The 21879-nt window shown below is 31.9% G+C and overlaps 1 protein-coding gene across 3 annotated transcripts in view; it reads right to left on the reverse strand.

Moving 5' to 3' along the window:
• The window catches only part of LOC118198019 (syntaxin-1A-like), a 380391-nt gene that overhangs the window by 41501 nt on the left and 317011 nt on the right, over window positions 1-21879 (reverse strand). For all 3 annotated transcript variants that reach the window (XM_085816457.1, XM_085816453.1, XM_085816458.1), the window contains 3 exons: window positions 17297-17396; window positions 7687-7761; window positions 828-901 (listed from right to left, as the gene is read on the reverse strand). In XM_085816457.1, the coding sequence (XP_085672583.1) occupies window positions 828-901; window positions 7687-7761; window positions 17297-17396 (249 nt within the window). The remainder of the gene's footprint in view (window positions 1-827; window positions 902-7686; window positions 7762-17296; window positions 17397-21879) is intronic.

The following is a 21879-nucleotide window of genomic DNA, read 5'->3' on the forward strand; positions in this document are numbered from 1 at the left end:
TTTCAATATGAGTGGAACACATTAGGAACTTCGTTGCCCATTTTTAACTTTCTTCAAATGTACCCATAGTTCCTCACATTTGCGTCTAAAGCATGTAGACAAGGTGTATAATAATTGCAGTTAAATACATACTGTGCTCATTAAAACTGAAATAAAACCAATCATGCAGTGAACTTTAACAACTGCATCTTTTGTTCTACCAATGGCTCACCAAGTCACTATTTTAGAAGTTTTTTAATGTGCTGTACTGATTAATGTTATGCATTTTCAGAAAATAAATTCACAAATAAGTGAGAGTTCTTAGTTAGACAATGTGTTTAAATTGTGTAGATATAAATTATAATGTTAATAATCCAACTTTTCAAAATACTGCCCATTTGAGTTTATTAGGATATGCTTTAAGCCAGATTATTATTTTGGGGGAAAATTCAGCTGAGTGTGACTTTCTATATTATTTATAAACTTGATTTCACTGAACATGAGTTCTTCTGTCAGCAAATCTGAATTTCTGGAGAATAATATTTAATTACATCAATTTAATAATGTTTATTTGAACTGTATGTCAGAAATGTTGTTTACTTATGAAATATAAATAATCCAGATTATAACTTATCATTATCAAAATTTTAAATTTCTTTGAAAAGATAATATTTCCTACTTGGCTTTCATAAGATGACATATTATATCAATGGGAAGTCCAAATCCACATTTTTTTTTTTTTTAGGTTAGAAAAGAAGGTAATAAGGTAATTTAAGCCTATAGAGAAATTAAGGTAAAGAAGGTAAATTATAAAATATAATTTTTTTTTTGATTATAAAGATACATACTTGTGTTTTGCGTATCCTGAAGTCAGCTGACATCATGCTCGTCTGCTCCAGTTGCTCAATATTTTGCTCCATAACTGAAAATATGAAAAACGAAATGAAATGAAATGAAATAATAAATAATGAAGAATTAAAATTTATTAATTAGAGTTATAGGAAAATATGTAGACAAATATGTGACTCCATTTATTAAAAGGAAATAAGAATTTTAAATAAGAAATATGAGATATTTGTCAGCTACCATACGTACATTTATTAGTAATGAATGCTCATCACTCATGTAAAATTTATCTGTATTAGTTACACAACACTAACGAAATACTTGCATTCAGCAACTACCATGAAAAAACACAGAACATCTGAAATAATATTCTTTACAATAATTGCATCTACTGAATAAACAAAATATGACAGATAAATCTGGCAATGAGGAGGAAAAACTTTTGTACATGGAATTGATAACATTTACCAAAATATAATTTATACACCATAGGGTCAGTTTCACATCACACCGATATGTTTCATGTAATCTTGTTTTTTGCATTACAGTTACTTGCTGAAAAAATGGTATTAATTCTTTGTTACTCGATACTTTTTTTACTACTTTACTACATTTATTACTACCTGCTCTAAATAAATGCTAGGTCTGGCTAGTTTGACGTAAATATGTTGGCATGTGGTCACAGACATACATGGTTTAACAGAATTTCAGTCAGTTTTCTTTGTAAGTACACTTATCTGTAAAATTTGTTCCTATTCCGTCTCCAGCAATTTCCCTCTTTGCATTCAGGAACCTGTTATTTACTCTTATAAATATGTCAGAAATTAACAGGAGCGATATTAGTAATGCTTCTAAGCTTGGAAGAAGCAAGGTTATGCTTTTATTAGAAAGAACATGAAAATTATCAAACAGAAACGTGGGATTGTATAGGTATATCTCTAAATTACATTAAAAGAAATAATCTTGAATTTAAGTTTGAAATTGAAGATTAAGGGGAAATTCAGTAAATACAGTAAATTTCATTCTTATCCTACTTAATAATAAAGCATTATTATTTAACTCAGTAATGTACATACACATGTCAAAATTCAACAGATAAATTATAAATGTCTAACTGTGTAATGCATGAATGAAATTTTGTTATACTTATGAATGTTTTTTAAACAGTGTTTAGTATTAACTACGGTAAGTCTTAGGATGTATTATTGTAGCTTCCATTTTTGTTTTACTTTTATTTTACAAAACATACTTATATTTGTCATAATTAAAAAAAATATGCAAAGAATTTAATTTTACTTGCATGAATAAAGATAACATTCTTTTACATAATAAATTACTTTTTTTTATATTACAATGGGTCTTTACATGGATTTAGAATGATTTCGATAAAGAATTAAAAAAAAAAAAAAAAAAAAAAAAGGCAAGCGTTTTAGAATAAAAATTTCAGGCAACAACTTATTATTTGAAATGAGAAATATTGTTTGCTACTTTTAAATTTATTCTTGTTTCAATACGTCACATCTAAACAAGTTGTAGGTTAAAGGATACGTTTTTGTGCTTTACAAAGCGAAATATTCCTATTCCACTATTCAAAAATATTGTGAAATGTACAGCATTAAAATTTCAAAGCGCAAAATAAATGGGAAGGGAAAAACCATCAGTCAATCACTTCTAGATGGAAGAAAGATTCCAAATAAATATACGAAAAAGATACACCCTGCACACACACACACACACACAAAAAAAAAAAAAAAAAAAAAAAAAAGGTGCAGTTCTTTATCTCCCATTCTACTGGGCTTATTGACGAAATTCAACTTGTGTTTTTCCTGTCTTGAAAGCCTGACTTAAAATATATATTAGATTTATATATAACGTTGTTCTAACAAACATGGTTTGACACAAAATTGGACTTTTTCTAAAATGACATACCATTTTTTTTTTCATATTTCAATTCTACAACTCAAATTATGCCTAAATAATAAATTTTGTAAAATTTGCTGAGGAACTTGGGAAATTTCAAAATTTATTTTGGTGCACTGTTTTTAGTTTACATTAAAAAAATTTATTTGGCTAAATTCTTAATTTATTGTAGCCTATTTTCCTCATTGTGCACGAGTGGGAGAAAAAGTGCATCATTCATTCTTTCAAATAATTTTAACAAAATGTGTAAACCACATTTGGCGTTATTATCGCTTATAACAAATATGCTAAATTTCAAAATGTGCCAATATATATATATTCTCATATATTTTCAGAAATTTTGAATAAAAAATCTAAATTTTTTTGCAGGTATGCCTAGAAATACAACTACTTAAAGGTAATGGTGAAATTTTTATAGGTTACAGACAAAACATTTTTCAAAAAATTACTAAAAAGTATAAATTTTAAAAACAAATCGAAAATACTGCAAATTTTATTTAAATTGAACCTAAATTTTGAAATGTGAATGAAAAAATCAATTAAATTTAATAAAAAACAAAATGTTTATAAATATATATGAAATTCAATGAATACCGAGGAGGTAAAATTTCGAGAGCTAATTTTTTTTTTAAAAACTACTAGTGATTTTTACAAAACTGGGCACTTGGCATAACTTAAGTAGTAGAACTGAAATATGGAAAAATATAGGCCATTTCAGAAAAAGTTTGATTTTTGTGTCAAAATATCCATGTTAGAATAAACTATACAAAAAATATATGTCCTTATGTTGCCCTTTTGAGATATGAAAACTGTAATTAAATTTCATCAATCAGCCCAGTAGAATGGCAGCTGTAGAACTACCTCGCTTTTTTTTTTTTTTTTTTTTTTTTTTTTTTTTTTTGGGTGCAAGGTGTACATACTGTTTATAATGTTTCTAAAGTTAAATCATTGGTAGCAAGAGAAAATCTGCTGATGAAGAAATCAATTGGAAAGTCTTTAAATATATCTGCAGGAACTATTAACAAAATAATAAACCAAAAGTTACAACTTAAAAAAGTTAAAGCATGTTCAACAGCTTTTGTTGAAAAATGTGGCTCAATGTAGAATAATCTGTAGAGAACCCTGTATAAAAATTATATAGCAGGAAATAAATGGCAGTACAATTGTGACTGTTGATGAAGCATAGGTTTATCTAAATGACTTGGACAAAGAAAGGTCTATTTAATTCTCAAAAATGAAGAATGAAGATGCACAAACTTGGTTTTTTTCAATTCGAAGGAAGTTTTAATAAGGAGGTTATGACTGTCGCAGAGTTCACTAAGAATGGGAAATACAAAATAAGAGAGTGGGGAAAAAGTGCTAAAATCTACTCAATGTGTTATCAAGAGAAAGTTTTACGTCTGATATTTACAGAAGAAATTCCATCTTTTTATTCCAATGACACTCTAAGAATGCAACTTCGTCAAGATACAGTGAATAAATCCCAATGTTTTACCTGTGAAGTATTGTGTCTTTAATCTTTTGAAAAGAGCTCTTTAAGTGCAAACCCACCATGACTGATGGATTCTGGGGATAGTGGAAGAGGAATGGAAATCAATACCTTTTGATTACAAAAAGTCCTTCTATCCCAGAAATCATGATGCAGACTTTAGTCTAGAAAAGAAGGCTATTTGATCAAACATTTATAGAAATACTTTTCACATCTTAATAATCAATTAAACCGGATTGAAATCATTCTAAAGATGTGTAAACACTCTCTGCACTTCACCACATCAATAAGATGTTTTAGCATATATAGCAGGAAATAAATGGCAGTACAATTCTAACCGTTGATGAAGCATAGGTTTATCTAAATGACTGGGACAAAAAAAGGTCTATTTAATGAAAAATTTGAAAGAAATTTGGTGTAAATTCAGTATATACAGTAAAGAAAGAATTGAATGCAAATAATAATACACTTTAGCCACATTTCTACGATTGCTACGCACAGCTAAAATAGAATGTAATGATTAAATTGGGCATTTCTGTTGCTTGCTTAAACAGGACATGTATGCAAAATTTTTGCTTATTAAACTGAGATTAAGAAAAGATATAAATTTTCTTAAAATGATTTCTAACATAATTTAATAACATAATGCTGGCATTCATATTAACATACTGTTGCTTATTTGCACTGTATCATAGACATATATGACTTTTCTTCTTGTTTTGAAAAAAATTACTTCATGTTTTATTTTTTAAGTTATGAAATGAATAGTGTTAAAATGTCTATGCAGTTTTCTTTTCTTTTTTTTTTTTGTTTGTTTTATAATATAAAATGGAGTTTTGGATACTACCTCACACAAACATTGTAGGAGCACTTTTGTTTGGCTGGAGGTCCAAACAGAATGTCAGTAAACAACAACTATATGCTATGAAGTTGCATACAAATATATCTATAAATGATAAAGTCACAAACATAATATGTATCTATATGTGTGTGTATACATATATATAATGTGGAGTATATATGGCTCACAAGATAAATCCAGAGTGGACTGCTGAATGCAAACAGTATGAGAGGTAATGAATTAAGCAATTAGTAAACATGTTTCGTTAAAGACATTTAGGAATATGGTGCTGAGATGCATGGAATATAACAAGTGCAAGATGTGGAAGCAGTTAACAAAGAATGCGTTTGCAACTGAGTATGAGTCATTCTCAGCTTAACCATCAACAAGCAAAGCCCCAAATATGATTAAGAGTAAGTGTGCATGAGATCAGTGATTGAATCCATGATTGATTGATCCATGCATTGGCAAGGATACAGACCACACTGTGTTTACAAGATTTGGGTAAGAGAAAAATGTGTTCCTTGTCTGTGCTGCAAATTGTTTGTGCTGGAAATGATCAGGATTTCTCTTTCTTGTAAACCATCGTCACAGTGGTCAAGACCCTGCAGTTATCAGTTCAATACAAAGGCCAAGGAGCAACTGATGAAACAATGTTCACCGTCTTATTGCCTTCTTTGATAATTTTGATGGTACCATCATTTATGAATTCCTAAACTGCAAATGCCACATTCTATGAGAATTTTTGAAATAATTGTTACTGTGGCTGTACGCTGTCCAATTTATATTTACCAATTCTAACAGAGTATACTTATTCTCGATCATCCACTGCATTTTCCAATTCTGGTACCTGCAGACTCTTTTTGATGTTGTCCTGTTAGCTTAAAACAGCCACGAAAGGTATATGTTTCATGAATATGTTGGGTATCCAAGAATGTATGACACAATCCTGAAATCAGGTTCCAAAACAGATCTTTGCTGAGTTTCCAATATGAACCTTTACTAAAATGCTTTATTAAACTTACCAGAGTATTTTGTAGATGGACAGCGATTATTTTAAATACAATTTATTTGTTTTCAGGTTCTATTTACACAATTTTTAGACATCCCAGGAACAGACTATTCTACCAATCTGAGTGGCAAAACCTTTTTGACCTACTAAAGAAGAGTTGTATTTAAAAGTCATTTATTGGCTTGATTTGTATGATAATGTTATTTTACTCTGTTTTTATAATCTATTTGTAAAATTGATGAATCAGTGAAGAAATTAAAAAAACAAAATATTTTAAGTGTATATACCAAGTGGCAATAAATTTCATGAATGGCAAAAAGCAGCCATGCTGCTAAGAGATCTAAACAATAAGAAAGCTAAATGCTACATTAAAAAGTTAAGTATTAATTTCAATTGTTGCAGCCCTTTTAAAAAATATTTTTTTTAAAACTTTACATCTTTAATAGCTCATTTTCATGACATCTCTGTATCAAGGAAACAATGAACATTAAAAAATCTAAAAGTTATTGGAGATTTTTATAGTATTTTTAATAAGGTGATATCTATTTAGATCAACAATTAAAGGTTCCAAAAATAAATGCATAGTTTAAGCATACAATATATTCATCAGAAATTAACATTTAATGATAATAATATTGAATGTTTTATAAGAGTCCCCTTCTGGTTATAAATCACATACATTACACATAATTATAATGAAGGGGGAAAATGACATAGAACAAGCAAATGTGAAAACCAAATATCTGCTTAAATATATATATACATAACTTATATATAAATATATATATATACATAACTTATATTCTGTACATCTGGTTTAAAAATGATATATGGGAGATTATGATGATGATGCACGTAAAATAAGAGATTTGTGCTCAAGAGATAATGCCATATACTGGCATAATTTAGCTCTGCATAAGAATTGCTAGAAAAACTCAAAAGAGCTTTTTGTACTTCAAATAATAAAGACACAATTTATATTTGCATCTGAACTCTGATACAAAAATGTACATATATTATATTAATACATATTACAAATAATGCAGAAACTTCTACAAAGCACAAACTTCTACATTTAATTACCAGAAAAAATTCTCAATATATTATTCTTAATAATTCTTTCAATTCTATGCGGTTTAGGTAAATAGGATTCACTAATACAATTCAGGTAAATGGGATTCACTAATACAATTCAGGTGATTCAGAACTACAATTCAGGTAAATGGGATTAATTATACAATTCAGTTAAATGGGAGTTTACTGATATGCTTTTCTTTCAATGCAATACATTAAACTTCAGTAATGCATTACTTATTACTCATGAAAATGTATAAAACAATACATTTTTTAATGCACTTATGACTGCACATTACTATACATTATCTTGACACATGAGAATTAATTTTTAAATACTCAGGAAAATAAGAATAAATGAAAATATCTCTAACACTGCTGGTATATTTTAATCAAATATCAGATTTTGGGTTATATGGAAGTGCCTTCAGAGAACATTTCTTTGTTATTTCAAAGAGAAGCAAATGTTAACATCGTAATTTATATATAATAACTAATACAGTAACAAATAAACACTATAATTACCTTTTAATTTGGCTCGCACTCTATTGGCAGTTTTCTTGATATCAGCCATAAGGTCTTCCAATTCCTGTTTGACCTCTGAAAACGAGTTAAATTATATTGAAAATACTAATTTTTAAGGAAAGATAAAATTGATTTACAGATTAAACACTACAAAAATAAAATTTTGGGGAAATTTGCCCCTTTCCTTGACTTGTGATTCTACTAATACCAAAGTAATTCACTAGCCACGAAAACTGCTTTTCAGAATTACTTATTCTATCTAACTTGTATTAAAATAATGATATTAATTGTCTCAAATATAATTAATTTATTTATCTTTATATTAAATCACCCCTACATTCAGAAAGCAAATGCAATAAGAGCTTTTAAATGCAACACATATATTTTGCTTATATAATAGCTATTACAAGAATTTACCTCATTCAATACCAAAAGCAATATATGTTGTAACATGAAATTTATTCTGTATTTTATTCTGCATCCAAACTGCCTGTTACGTAAAAATACAAGTGAAACTTAAAATATACGTATTAGAAAAATCTTTTGTACCGAGTTAGTTTTCCTAAGGGAAAAACAGCAAAACATTTGACAGGAAATAAAGCTTTGTGTTTGGTATAATGTAAATTATCGACCATAAATATCGCGTCGACACTCATTGCAGCAATAAAAGGACGCACACATGGGTGGAGAATTTTCGTCGCAATATCGGACAGTAGTCGAATGACGAAACCACCAGTAGTCATGTAGAGGTTGGTGCAGCCGTCCGGTGCTATCCCAGCCCATACAAGTAAGCCTTCTTCTCTGTAACGATCCCTTTCGATGATGTTTGGCGCCCGATAGCATGTTTCTGGCTCTCGCCATATTACTGCCCTTTGGAAAGCATTCTGGATATTAATCGAGACTTATCAGTAAAGAGTATGTCACCCCACTGCTATGACATCCAACTGTGACGTTCTACAGCGCTCTGACTCTGACATGCAATGGGGACAAAGGAACACAAACCACGAGTCGTCGGCATATAGTCCAATCGACACCAAACAGTTTGGTGGGATAAAGGCTGTCCTGCAGCAGCAGAGAAGTGCGATGACAGCTGTTGTGCTATTAGTGATCTACAGGGTCTTGCACGTAGCAACAGGAAGCGATCGTCTGCCGTTGTTGTAATAATCCGGCATCCAGACCCATGTGACTACAGCGGTTTTGATTCCTTTAGTAACGACTCCTCAGCCTATTGATGAAACTACGTTGCACATTCAGCTCTCTCGCAACAGCGGATTCTCTTGCACCAGCTTGCAACGTTTTGACAACCCTCCGACGAATTTCATCGTGCAAATCGTTTCTTTGGCTCATGCTTTCCGCTTTGACGACCTCGGATTACACGGAACAATCGCTACTTGCGAACAGACGCATATGTCCAGATGCCTCTAAGGCATTGCGGTGTGATTGCGTTTTGTGATAATGGTTGCCTATTTGCATTCGGCAATGCAACCTCTACCTTATATGTAAATTGCATGTTTTAAGTCCAATTTTTACATTTGTATCTTTTCTTTTAGCGTTTGCTAGTTATTTTTTGAACATGAGTGGCCAAGTCGGCTGCTGTTGGGAAAGACAGAAATCTTCATACCAGTGCAGCGGCATAAGGAAGCATGTACAAATGGAAGATCAGTTTCTCATTTGAAACACCGTCGACACCCTTATGGCAGTAAGGCATTTTTCATTAAGGTGTGAAGTCTGATTGCCATTTTAATTACTGATTAACTAATTAAGTAAAGGATAAAATGAAACTTAATCCTAAAGCAAGGACTTTGCATAAATAGCGCCCTAACTTTTATGTCAAATGCTGTATTGACATAAGGTACTGAACTTTTCATCAGTGATACCAGTTTTTCAGGGTTTTTTTTTTTTTTTTTTTTTTTTAATCGGAATGAATATAGATTGTAAATTGAAAAATAGACATACAAAAATAGGTAACAAAATAAGTACTTTACGGTTTCAGATTTTAACGGCTACATAAAGGGCTCTTTTAAAGCATAATGGTTATCAATAAAGATGATCTAGGTAGAACAGCAAAAGATTTTATAGGATACTACATGAATACACAGTGAAAAAATATATAACGTAATACCGTAAAAAATTTAATATTTCTAATTATATATAGCGTGAATTAAATGAATTTTTATCTAAATCAATCAGATTAAAAAGTAAAATAATAATAATATTCTTAGATTCTTAAGAACTGCATCTATTGCTTTTCAATAACTGTATTTGCTAATCAATAATAGATAGATGACATTTGAAAGTTAAATATCTTACATTTTGCCAAATGGCAACAGACATTTCATTCAAGTGAAACAACGCAAAATCGTATTTGGAGATTAATAGCCTTTTTGGGTTAATAAAAATGCCTTATAATTAAATCTTCAATATTCTATAAAATATTCAACTTTTCATACTTTCTATACAATAGCTTAAAATATCTTATCTGATTTTCTTTTGGTTACCAATGCACATATCTATTTCAAATATAAAAAAGCATTTTTACTGCTAGTTATGAAATATTTCGAGCCCCCTCCACCCCATTTATTATTTTCCTTTTTCTAGAGTTTTCAAAATTTTCTAGCATCGCGACCTACGAGGTCTCTAGAAAAAAAAGAAAGAAAGTTAGTTTAAAGAAATTCTTTAGAAAAAAATACTCTCAATGAAACAGAAAGGAATCCAGAAGAAAATAATGTTATAACGGATTAATAATAGATATAGATGAATAAGTATAAACAATCAATAATTATAAATATTATAAATGAATTCATAATTTACATCAATATATACAGTTGTAAAATAAAAAAGTTAAAATATCTTTTCACTCCTTAACGAAAATTATTTTACGAACGCAACCCATATGATGGAAATCACTATTCTAGATTATTCAGTGTTTGAAATCTGCATTTCTAGAAAGCAGGATCGGCTGTTTTTATACAGCAGCACAGATGAACTTTATGCCAGATTTTAATTATGGTGTTCACGGACAGTTTCCAAATGCGTAACTATCTTCAGTTTGTGTATGCTCCTTTATATGCCACGGCACAGTTACGAAGATTTCTATCTTTTCGAACAGCGGCCAACTCGTGCAAGGGTGCGGCACCGTTGGGAAGTGGTTCCAGTATTGGGGCATTGTCATCAGAATGTAAAACATCTGTTATATCAAGTTCATTTACTGTCCCTTCTCCATATTTCTTCCGTAATTCCAGGAAATGGAGCATTTCGCCTTTTGCTTGTGATATTTGTAAAGCTAAAAATTTTGATTACTATTATCAACATAATCATGAAACATGACAGGTGGCAATAAATTATGCAAAGCATTTTTAAATACCTGCAGAAACACGTCCTTCCATGACTTTGCAATGTTCCAAACAGTACATTTTATGTTAAAATATTTAAAAAATCCTTAAATGGTCTTGCCACTCTTAAAAAAAAAACTAGCATATATTTTTTTTTAAAAAAAAGGCTACTTTATATTTGCGTTTTAGCCCGCACAGCACTCTGCTATTCGCTATAGCAAATGATGTACAATTCGGAGAAAAGAATAAGAGGAAGAAGTTAGCTTTTGCTAAAATAAATAAATAAAAAAAATTTAAAAAAAGGGGGAAGGGGTGAAATATGGTTAAAAAAGGTTTTTTGCTTTTTTGCAACGTTCAATAAACCAATTGATTTTTAATGTTGTCCAGCCTTAATTATGGCAATGATTTTCAATCATTCATTAACATTTGTGTCATCCATGCTCTTTTATTTGAAGAATAAAATGACTGGGAAAATTTTTACGCCTTTACTCCCTTTTTTCCAATTCCGAAAAGTTCATATTTCTGCGTCCCTATACGAAGGTTGCTTTTTATATTTCTGGCCTTGGCAACAGTAAGTTTTGGTAGGCGACCGCAGACGATTCCAATCGAAAGTCTGATATTTTTAACTATAACTTCTTCAAAACGTTTTGCCATTTTAGCACGATTTGTGTTATTTGCAGTAAATTGAAAAATTCATCTCGGGCAAAAGATGGAATTGACTCATGAACACTTTCGTGCGATTATTTACTGTAAAAAACTAGTATAAACGAATTCATTCGTGGTTGACGTTCTCTCCAGAAAGAATTTCGTGAAGGTCGTTAGTAATCGGTTGTTGTGCCACAAAATATCGATGCTGTGTGTGAATTGATAAGCAAGATCGTCATGTCACATACCGAGAAATTGAGGCATCTCTGGGCATTAGTACGACAAGCATCAATAAGATATTACGCGAACATTTGGACCGTAAAAAAGATTTGTTCGCGTTCGATCTCGCATAATCTGACTAATGTTCAAAAGAAGGCTCATGGCGATTGGTGCAGGAAATATTGGAAAAATACGTTCAAGGTGCATCAAAATATAACATCTACACAGGTGATGAATCATGGATCTATGCATATGAGTCCGAAACAAAACAGCAGTCGACTGTATGGGTTCCAAGACGTGCGAAATCCAACAAAAGTTGTTCGCGGAAAAAACACATCGAAGCAAATGGTTGCCTGTTTCTTCGGCATTACCGATTACGTGGCGACAGTAGCGTTACAGCAACGCAGGATAGTCAATTCCGAGTGGTACACAATCATTTGTTTGCCAGAAGTCATCGGAGAAATTGGAAAAAAGCAATGAAGCGAGTCATTCTTCATCATGACAATGCGAACTGTCGCACATAGGCTCAAACAAAAGAATTTTTGACGGGCTAAAACATCAAATTTATGGATCATCTGCTGTACAGCCCTGAATTGGCCCTTAATGACCTTTTTCTATTCTCGCATATCAAAAATAAATTACGTGGTCAGACATTTGCGACATCCAAAGAAGCGGTTGATGCACTAAAAACGCATGTTTTGGAGTTACTTCAATCAGAGTGGAAAAAGTGCTTCGAAAATTGGTTCAATAGCATGCAAAAGCGTATTGATCTTCATGGAGAATATTTCGAAAAACAATAAAACCAATTTCGATCACAAATATTTGTTTTTTCATTATTAGTTTATAATAATTATTATTAATTTCATTACTAGTTTATAATTATTATTTTCATTATTAGTTTTGCTTTGTAATCTCTGACACCAATTGGGACTTTGCAAAGGTCGCCGAGGTATTTCGCGACATATATTCCCCCCCCCCCCCGAAAAAAAAACAGTATTGTCATTCTAATAAATTTGTTCTGGAGACAACATTTTGCTGTTAATGAGTTCAACAAAGTCATTTGCAGATTGCTCAGCTACTGCAGTATCCGCTGAAGTTTTTTCATATGAAATCAAATGGCGATTTTAAAATTTGGTTAATCAATCTATGGAATATAAGCACTCAGTTTTTAAGTCCATTTTCTTCAATATTTTAGTTTGAGTCATTAGCACAGGATCCGTCAAAAGCACATTCTCAGTGCTACGCTCTCTTCCCCATTTAATCATCAATTTGTCATGATTGCCACTTTTAGCATACCATATAATTTTTATACTATTCATTGCAAGTGGCAGGTCAAAATTCACAAAAAATTAAAAAAGCTCCTTTCCCCTTTGTTTTGCTTTAAATGTCCTATACTGCTGATTTTTCTAATGCCATACTTTTCACATAATTCTGAGAAAGATATCCCTTTACCCATTTTTTACAATAATTGTACTTTTTACTTGACTGATATACAAACATGCTTTCATTTTGCAGATCCCACTGCAGTTTCAGAATTAGTAACTCATGGGATACAACTGAAAATTTGAACTTTAATTTTGATAAGATAGCTTTAATAATAATAGCCTGCAAAAATAACAAGCTAGATCCAATAAGTAAGTTAAGGGGCCAATTTGTTATGTCAACTGAACTTAAGTTCCTCCATTCTCTACAGCTATGCCAAAAAAAGAAAACCAGTATGAGCAACATCCCACACCAAGCAAATATGTCTTGGTCTTCACTTATTGTTTAGGTGTCAGATAGAAAAATGATAACTCATTAGATGATGCAGCCATACAGGCAGGTTCCTGGACATCATCCTACTCTGTGTATAACATGTGGAAAGTAGTGAGCATATCTTGGATAAGCATAGCATTTTGTACAATTAAAGTATGTGGGAACATTAAAGAACTGAAGTCCAAATTAGTAAAAAGTTCATAAGTTGAAGAACAGAGTCAATCTATAAAGTTGCAATGGAGAGAATGCCTTCATTTATAAAATTATACCTCCCAAGAGTCAGTTGTGGAATCAACTGCTGTGTTGGTAGAACTGTTCATCAGATTGAGAGGAGTATCGTATCAGCAGATTTGCAGCAGCCAGAGGATTGGATAGGAGAAAGCACAGTGCAGTTTCTCTTTTGTGCAGTCAATAGGGGGCAGGAATTCAGAGCTATATTTTTTTGGGGGTGGCAGGCAGAGACAAAAGTTGGAGAAAGGCAAACAGTAACCACTGACACAGTATTATCTTCACAATTTTGGTCATACAGTTCTTAATATGTAGGATTTTAAATTCTTCGTGGATTGCAGCATTATGAATAAATTAACATTTTGTCATTTGCCTCAGGGTGATGTTTGTAAAATTTGTATTTGATTCATATGCACATTGCTGGCAAAATCTCCCAGAGGACATGCATAAGTTATAATGGGATGCAACATGGTCTTATCAAGGAGTAATTTATTTTCTAAGGATAAAATGGTGTTCCTCCAAGAAAATAAGAGGGACAGTTTGTTTTTAGTGGCTTGGAGCTTAGTAATTACTTGTGTAATGTGGTGCTTTCATGTTAATCTCTTATCAAGTATAACTCCTAGATATTTGATATGAATAGCCCATGGAATAACATTGTCAAACATTATGATTTTTTGCTGAATTCTGGTCTTTTTGGTGAAAAAAGATGGCTTCAGATTTATCAATGTTGATCATAATTTTCCATTTTTGTAGAAAGGTCTCTAGTGCGTGGATGTGTAATTGTAGTGCTTGGGTAACTGGTCTCCAAACGCATTTTTGCAAGGATCGCAGTATCATCTGCATACATGGCTAGTGTAGTGTAAGGTAGCTAAGGAATATTTTTCACATAAATTAAGAAGTATATCGAGCTGATTACAAGCCATGTGGCACACCTGCAAGGGTGCACCTTTGTATGGAGAACATGTTGTTTTTGTAGCAAAAGACAAAGTGTCTATGGTAAAGACAGGATTTGGTGATGTTTATAATATAATCTTGGAAATCCAGAGCAATAAGTTTGTAGAGTAGCTTATCTAGCCAAACCTGATCGAAAGCCCTCGATATATCAAGAAAAAAGAGCTCCAGTGCTGATTCCATTTTGCAGTCCTTCAGCGTTATATTCTGTCACTTGACACAGTTGATGTGAAGTAGAGTGTTCCTTTCTAAATCTGTGTTACTGTGGAATGCTAATATCGCTGGTGTCGATGCATTCCAGTATTCTTTTCAGGATAATTGCTTCTGAAATTTTACTTAGTGTGGACAGCAGGCTCCCAGGTCTGTATGAAAGGGTCTGCTACAGGTTTTGGCAGCTTGAAAACTGAAAAAAAAAACCATGGCCATTTTCCATTTTTTAAGGAAATACTTCAAAGTGAGCATCTGGTTGATAATATTAATTAATTTAAATAACATCACATTACTCATTTTACGAATCACTTTATTACTAATTTCATCTATTCAATTCTCAATATATTGAACAAATTCCGAGGGTTTAACAAGACGGATGTTGTCAGTGTGGGTCCGTATAAAATACTGAATGTTTGTGACATTAACTGAGGGTTCCGTATCTATGTTAGATATGTTGTTGGTGCAAAATTGAGATGAATAGTTATCAGCAAAAGAGTCAGTTTTCTGTTCAGTATATGCAATCCCTTAGGGCCATTAAGGGGCGAAATGCCTGGTGTACCATCGTTTATATTTAGAAACTGCTTTCCAAATATATTGATCATCACTGGAAAATGATTCTAAATATCTAGACCAATATCTTCGTGCATGTGAGTTGGTAAAAACCTGACTTCCTAGTGGAGTTCATTTACAATTCTTTTATCATTTGGGCAGCGCTGCCAGACTTTCCTGGATTTGTTTCTTCATTTTATGAGTTCTCTGATTTCTGTATTACTTGATCTTTTGGGCCATGGACCTGCTTGCTGTTTTCTTTGAGTGAATGGTTCAAAGTATTAGTGAAATCTTCTACTAAAGCATCTAACCCATCTTCACTAGGTGCCATTGATAATATGTACAAAGTATTGTTAAGAGCCGTGGCAGTTAGTAATAAAGGCTCTTCCATGTGGCATGTTACAGCTACTTATATTAACCTCCTGATGGAGATTAATATAAGTAGCAGGATTTTGATTTTTATAACAGGATTTTGATCAGATGAAAGTTCACATAGACTGTCAAGCTCCATTGGAGACAGTATTATTATTCTGAAGGAAAAAGTCAATAATGCTAGTGCAATCACAGTGATTGGGTATTGCAAAGCTGCAATATAAATGTTAGCTGAAGAGGCGAAGCAATTTAAAATGAATTCAAAACTACAGTTATTCTTGAACCTTCTGGGCTAAACCGGTAAGAATTCGTTCCAGAAGGTTCTTCATCCGTCCATGGCATATCGCCAGTTTTGTCGCCAACTGGGCGATTTCTCGCCAAATGTGGCAACCCTGCCTTATCTTGCCATTTTATGGCAATTCTAAAACTGCTTTGGGGAGAAGCTATTTTACCGCGCCTGTACATTTCATAACAATATTTTCAACTGAATTATTTGCACTAATCTTTAATTTCGTTAACATTTCAAAACACATAAACTGTTTATCAATATTGTCAGTACGAGTTTTTAATTTATGAGCATACTTTTCAAATATTTGAGTCATCTTAACTAGGTTATTGTGTCCGAAAGACACTATGAATAAAATGCTAACTCTCCCCACAACCACTCAAGAGTCGAAAGTGAGGGCATGGCCAGCTTCAATCATTGATTGAACTGTCACTGGGCCTGGTGCAATTCCCTAGCCTCAGTTGTTTGAGAGTGACATGTAAGAATCTCAGATAGTCAAAAGAAAAAGTATACCATCTTTTTCAGAGTTTTACAGTATACCATCTTTTCCTTGAGTATTACATTCTTTATTCTTAATCATTGTAGGGAGAAAAAAAAAAAAAAAAGAGGTGGCCTTCCTGGAGTCAGGATCGTAGACTTTGTACTGTACTGTGTTCCCAAAATCTTAATTTTTTTTTTTTTTTTTCTTTTGAATGCTAGAAAAACTGAAATCACATTAAGATATTACTTTTTCTTTAAAAATAATACTTAAAATGAGATGCTAAAATTCGTGGAAAGTTTCACATACTTTACAAGGTTACTTACTCATTCAGTAAAGATTTTATTATTTAATATCATCAACTGCAAATCTAAAACATAAAGATTTTAATGCTAATATAAGCCCTTATATATTTTAAAACTATTAAAAATTTCCTTAAAACAATTAAAATTTTGTTAAACTTCCTTTTTAATAGTTTAAATAAACCTTAATAACAAACACATTGATCAATATGAAAAAATAAGTTAGAAAACTCAAAAAACGACATTTTAAATTTCACAACTATTACATAAGCCATATAATTACTTTCATCTGTTTGTGGTGCTGATAATATTGCACTGTGTTTCTTTTTGACTTCTTCAACATTGCCTTGGATTTTTTCAATGTTCTCCCTAATTTCTTCAACCTAGAATGTAAAAAAAATCATATTATTAAAACTTAAAACCTGTGGAATTAGAATGCAAATAAACAAAAATTCAGAAAATTTAGAGAATTGTTAAGTTTATAATAAACTTCAAAATTAATTACAAGATTACTATTTTTTATACATCATTTTTGAGATCAGTATACTACCAGTGGTATTGATCTTACTGCCAAGTAACCTAATTTGATACATACGTGTTCTAAGTTGCAGAATTCTGAAGAGTGCATATTTTTCACTATTGTCATGAAATATTAATCTAACAATAAGTCCTTGAACGAAATAACGGAAATTATCATTTAAGGATAATTTTCACTGTTTACGCAGAATTTTTCAATAATGGATATTATTACAGAATCAGAATAGTTAATATTTGAAGAATCATTGTAATTAAAAAGAACTTTATTACCTTTCCCCCCATAAAACACATTCCTCAAAAAGGACAATTTTCTGAGAAAAGCCAATTATTAAACTAAAAAATAATGGCATAAAGAAACCACATTGATGACATTATGCGTATATGTTCATCGGGAGAATACGCCTGCCCATATTCAGATACAAATGTTCCAAGAATTCAATATTCTACCAAGCTGATGTTCCAAACTGGCATACATGTTCAGAGTCATGGTTGAGGTTAGTCACCTGCCATAAATGCAAGATTGAATCACATGTGGCCATACGTCCATCACGACTAATTAGCATAGCAAATGCATTGGTTAGACAATTGTTGACAAAATCATATGTGGCCATAAGTCCGACCCTACTAATTAGCACAGAAGATCGCACTAATTAGATAATTGCTGATTATTATAATGTAAAAATACAAATACCATAATAAAGGATCAATGTATTGTTTACTAATGAATTTTTTTTTAACCTAATACGTAATTACCGATGTTTTTACGTATGGCGAGTTCCAGAGACGATGATATAAATCTATTCACATTGTCGAATGGGAACACTAAGGAAGAGGATTATTTTTCTAAGATGGTATCATTTCAGGATTATGTTAGAGTGCTATTATGTAAGTGAGACCTCTAATACCCTGGGATACCTAAAATCCACTTAATGGACGATACTCATATATGAAGTCTGTTTAAGCCACACCTAAGACCTCACGATATTTTCACAATGGAACAGTCAATAAATAAAATCAGTTTGTTCAAGAATGTGATTCCTACTCCAGGAACTGTTGTAGAACCTTATTAACAACACATCAAACTGCTGTTTAGCATGTGTAGCTACTCATGATAAAGGTACACTGTCTTAAATCTTCGCGCAAATTCTTTCCCAATGTGGTAACTATTATATAAGTGATGTCATGTTTGGCACTCTGTTGTTTCTCTTCGGTTTTTCCATGTGTCAAGGATACTGAAACTTTCGCTTTCACGTCTTTACATGTTATATTCATACATTTGGATTCTTCCACACAAGCTGAATGAGGGAAAACCAGCCTTATTAACAAAACTCTTCACTTTTAAGATACTTTTTTTTTTTTTTTTTTCTTCTTGTTTAATACTTCTGTAAACTTCTTAAACAGAAAAACATGCATTTTAAAGCGTTTCATATAAGTTTCAAAGAGATGCATGTTTCAGTCGCTGTAAACAAATAAAAAATTAAGAATGCTTCTATAAAGTGTAATGATTCTAACAGATTATGAAAGAAAAGCATATAAAACGACTACATGGAAACTTATACATAATTCTTCATGAAATCGTAGAAATGATTTTCGAATAAAAAGCACGGGATGAAATAAAAACTGCTATGTGAAATATATATGAAAATCGGAATAAAAATGAACTGCTTTCGTGTAAGAATATTTGTCATATAATTTTCTTCAAAATTTTACATCAGTCTTCATTTACTCAATGATATATAAGTAAAAAAATTACCATGCTCATTTTGAATATTTTTAATTTCCTTTATTGAAGAATGTTTATATTTGATGACCTAAAATTAATTAATTAATTTAAAAAATACTATACTGCCGACGATATACATTAAAGAAAAACAGATTGAAAAGGACATACGTTCCGCACCGAGTGGAGACATCCCTGTAAATGTTGTTTTTTGGCATTAACATGTATCATGGAAGGAAACTCCTTTCAGAAGTTAACAACAAAAGTTGAACTCAAGAGCCCCTGATTCGCTTCAAAAGCTATTACAGAGAGGAAAGGTAATATGAAATAAAGAAATAATATCTCTTAAAACATTTATTACGCATACTTCGGGTTTATGTTATAAGGTATTTCTCCCACTTTCCTAGCGTCCTTCGTGGTGTAGTGGTTCTGCACGCTGGGCCGGTATTCCAGAGGTCCGTGGTTCGATTTCCGGCGTAGGCGGTTGCATATTTTTCATCTTTTCTGCTTCCAATTAACCTAATGACTCTACAGTGGCGCCCGAACTAAAAGGGTTGTGGATGATGATTCTCCGCACCCAGGATTTGGCGACTAGATCCCCTAAAACCCTAGTCGCCCTTTAAAAAGGGGAGTATATAAGGTATTTCTCCCACTTTCCTAGCGTCTTTCGTGGTGTAGTGGTTCTGCAAGTTGGGCCGGTATTCCAGAGGTCCGTGGTTCGAATCCCGGCGAAGGCGGTTGCATATTTTTCATCTTTTCTGCTTCCAATTAACCTAATGATTCTACAATGTGATCGTAAAGAAGATTTCTGAAAGTTTTTTTTTTTTTTTTTTTTTTTTTTTTTTTTGTGCAAGCTACTTACAGGCTCTTGGGCCCATATTGCTCCCATAAGATAAGATCGTATATATGTTATAGCTCTTAACATAGAAAGCAACATCCAATCAGAAAAGTCTCCATTACTGAGATAGCAAACTCAGGACTGTGATTAGTCTTCTGAAGAACACGAAAACATTAATAGCAGAAAATTTTCGCACTTAATATAAAAAAGAGCAATCTTCTTTAAATGAATTTCATTGGTGAAACAAGATGCGAAGATTTTAAGGTGAAAAGGTAAAATTTCGCCTTCCCCCCTTGCATAAGACTTTTTAATATTCTTACATTAAATCTATCTATTATATAATTTACATTAAATCTATCTATTATTTACTTAAAAATGTATTATTATATATTAGCATGATAAAAAAATATCAGGAATAAGTCATTTAAAAAAAGGCACGTGCAAGAAACCGCTTGCCACGTTTTTAAGTTGTTTAGACTAACTTGAAGATGACGAGAGAAAAGATGCGGAATGCAATGCTTCCGCATCTTTTCTCTCGTTATATAACTTTTTTAAACACACTGAGATTCACTAATTTCAATTTGTGAATTGTGTTTTTCGAATGAAAGGTCTCAGTTTAACTTTCGGCTTTCATTTTTATATTCGGCTTATTGATTTACTTCAAAATCAGCAATAATTTTGAAGGATTACCTACGAACTTCATAAGGCATGTTGTTTGACCAAAACGAAATTACTAAATGCCGACATCGGTTGATTTGCACTGCAATACAAAGCACGGGCCTATGCTAGCATTTGTTAGTTTAAAGCGGTCTTAATTTTTTTCTTTGTTATGTTTTGTTTATTGCCATTTAGCAATATCTTGTAAAAAGTTTAAGGGAGAATTCGTAGAGTCTAGGATGTGTATCCCTTTATTGCAGTTATGATAGCAGCCTGGATTTAATTGAGCTGGAATTGCTATATAATGGTGGTCTGTCACAAAGGTCTTAGCACATTTATGAAAAGGCATCGTTATGAAAATGTCCTCATGAGCTACCATTTTTGAAAAAAGGGCTGAAAGAAGACAAAGAACTGCTTTTTTGTTTGAAACCCCGTGTTAAAATTGGATCCTTGACATTTTCGTAACGACGCCTTTTCACAAATGTGCCAAGACATTTGTGACAGAGCACCGTTAACATATTTCATAAACGCACATCTGTATCGCTACCGATAGAGTGGCTTCTAAAATGGACAAATGGATTTCCAGTAATATTTCTGTCATTTCACATGACCTTTTGCCGTGCTTTTAAGCAAGATGATTAAAAATGTTTTGCCACGCAATTTCCTGTACAAAATAATTAAAGCATTGTGGATTTCTTGTGAAAATTTTTAGTGCGAAGTTAGATCAAATATACGTATAATTATATATGTGAATAATATAAGTTTTAGCACTATTTTATTGCAGTCTATATAAAGAAAAATGTTCTATAATAATAGCAAATGCACACTTTTATTCGAAGTGAACTTTATTAATTAGCATTCCTACACATTTAGTGTGTTAAATTTCACATTAATAACTGTTCACTCTTAAAAATATTTCACACACAAGAAATACTCTTCAAACAGAATGAATTTATGTTAATCACAACGAATATATTTAATTTATTCATATATAATTTTTAGTGTTACCATCAGGTATAATCAGATCATCCGCAACAGATATTTCAAATCTTACACTTTCAAAATCAAAGGAATGCAAGTACAGAAATAAGAAAATTCTAGATTCATTGTAACA

This window comes from Stegodyphus dumicola, chromosome 1 (genome assembly GCF_044657685.1).
Source record: "Stegodyphus dumicola isolate Sdum_Otavi_A_Nest chromosome 1, ASM4465768v1".
In the NCBI taxonomy this organism is placed as follows: Eukaryota; Metazoa; Arthropoda; class Arachnida; order Araneae; family Eresidae; genus Stegodyphus; species Stegodyphus dumicola.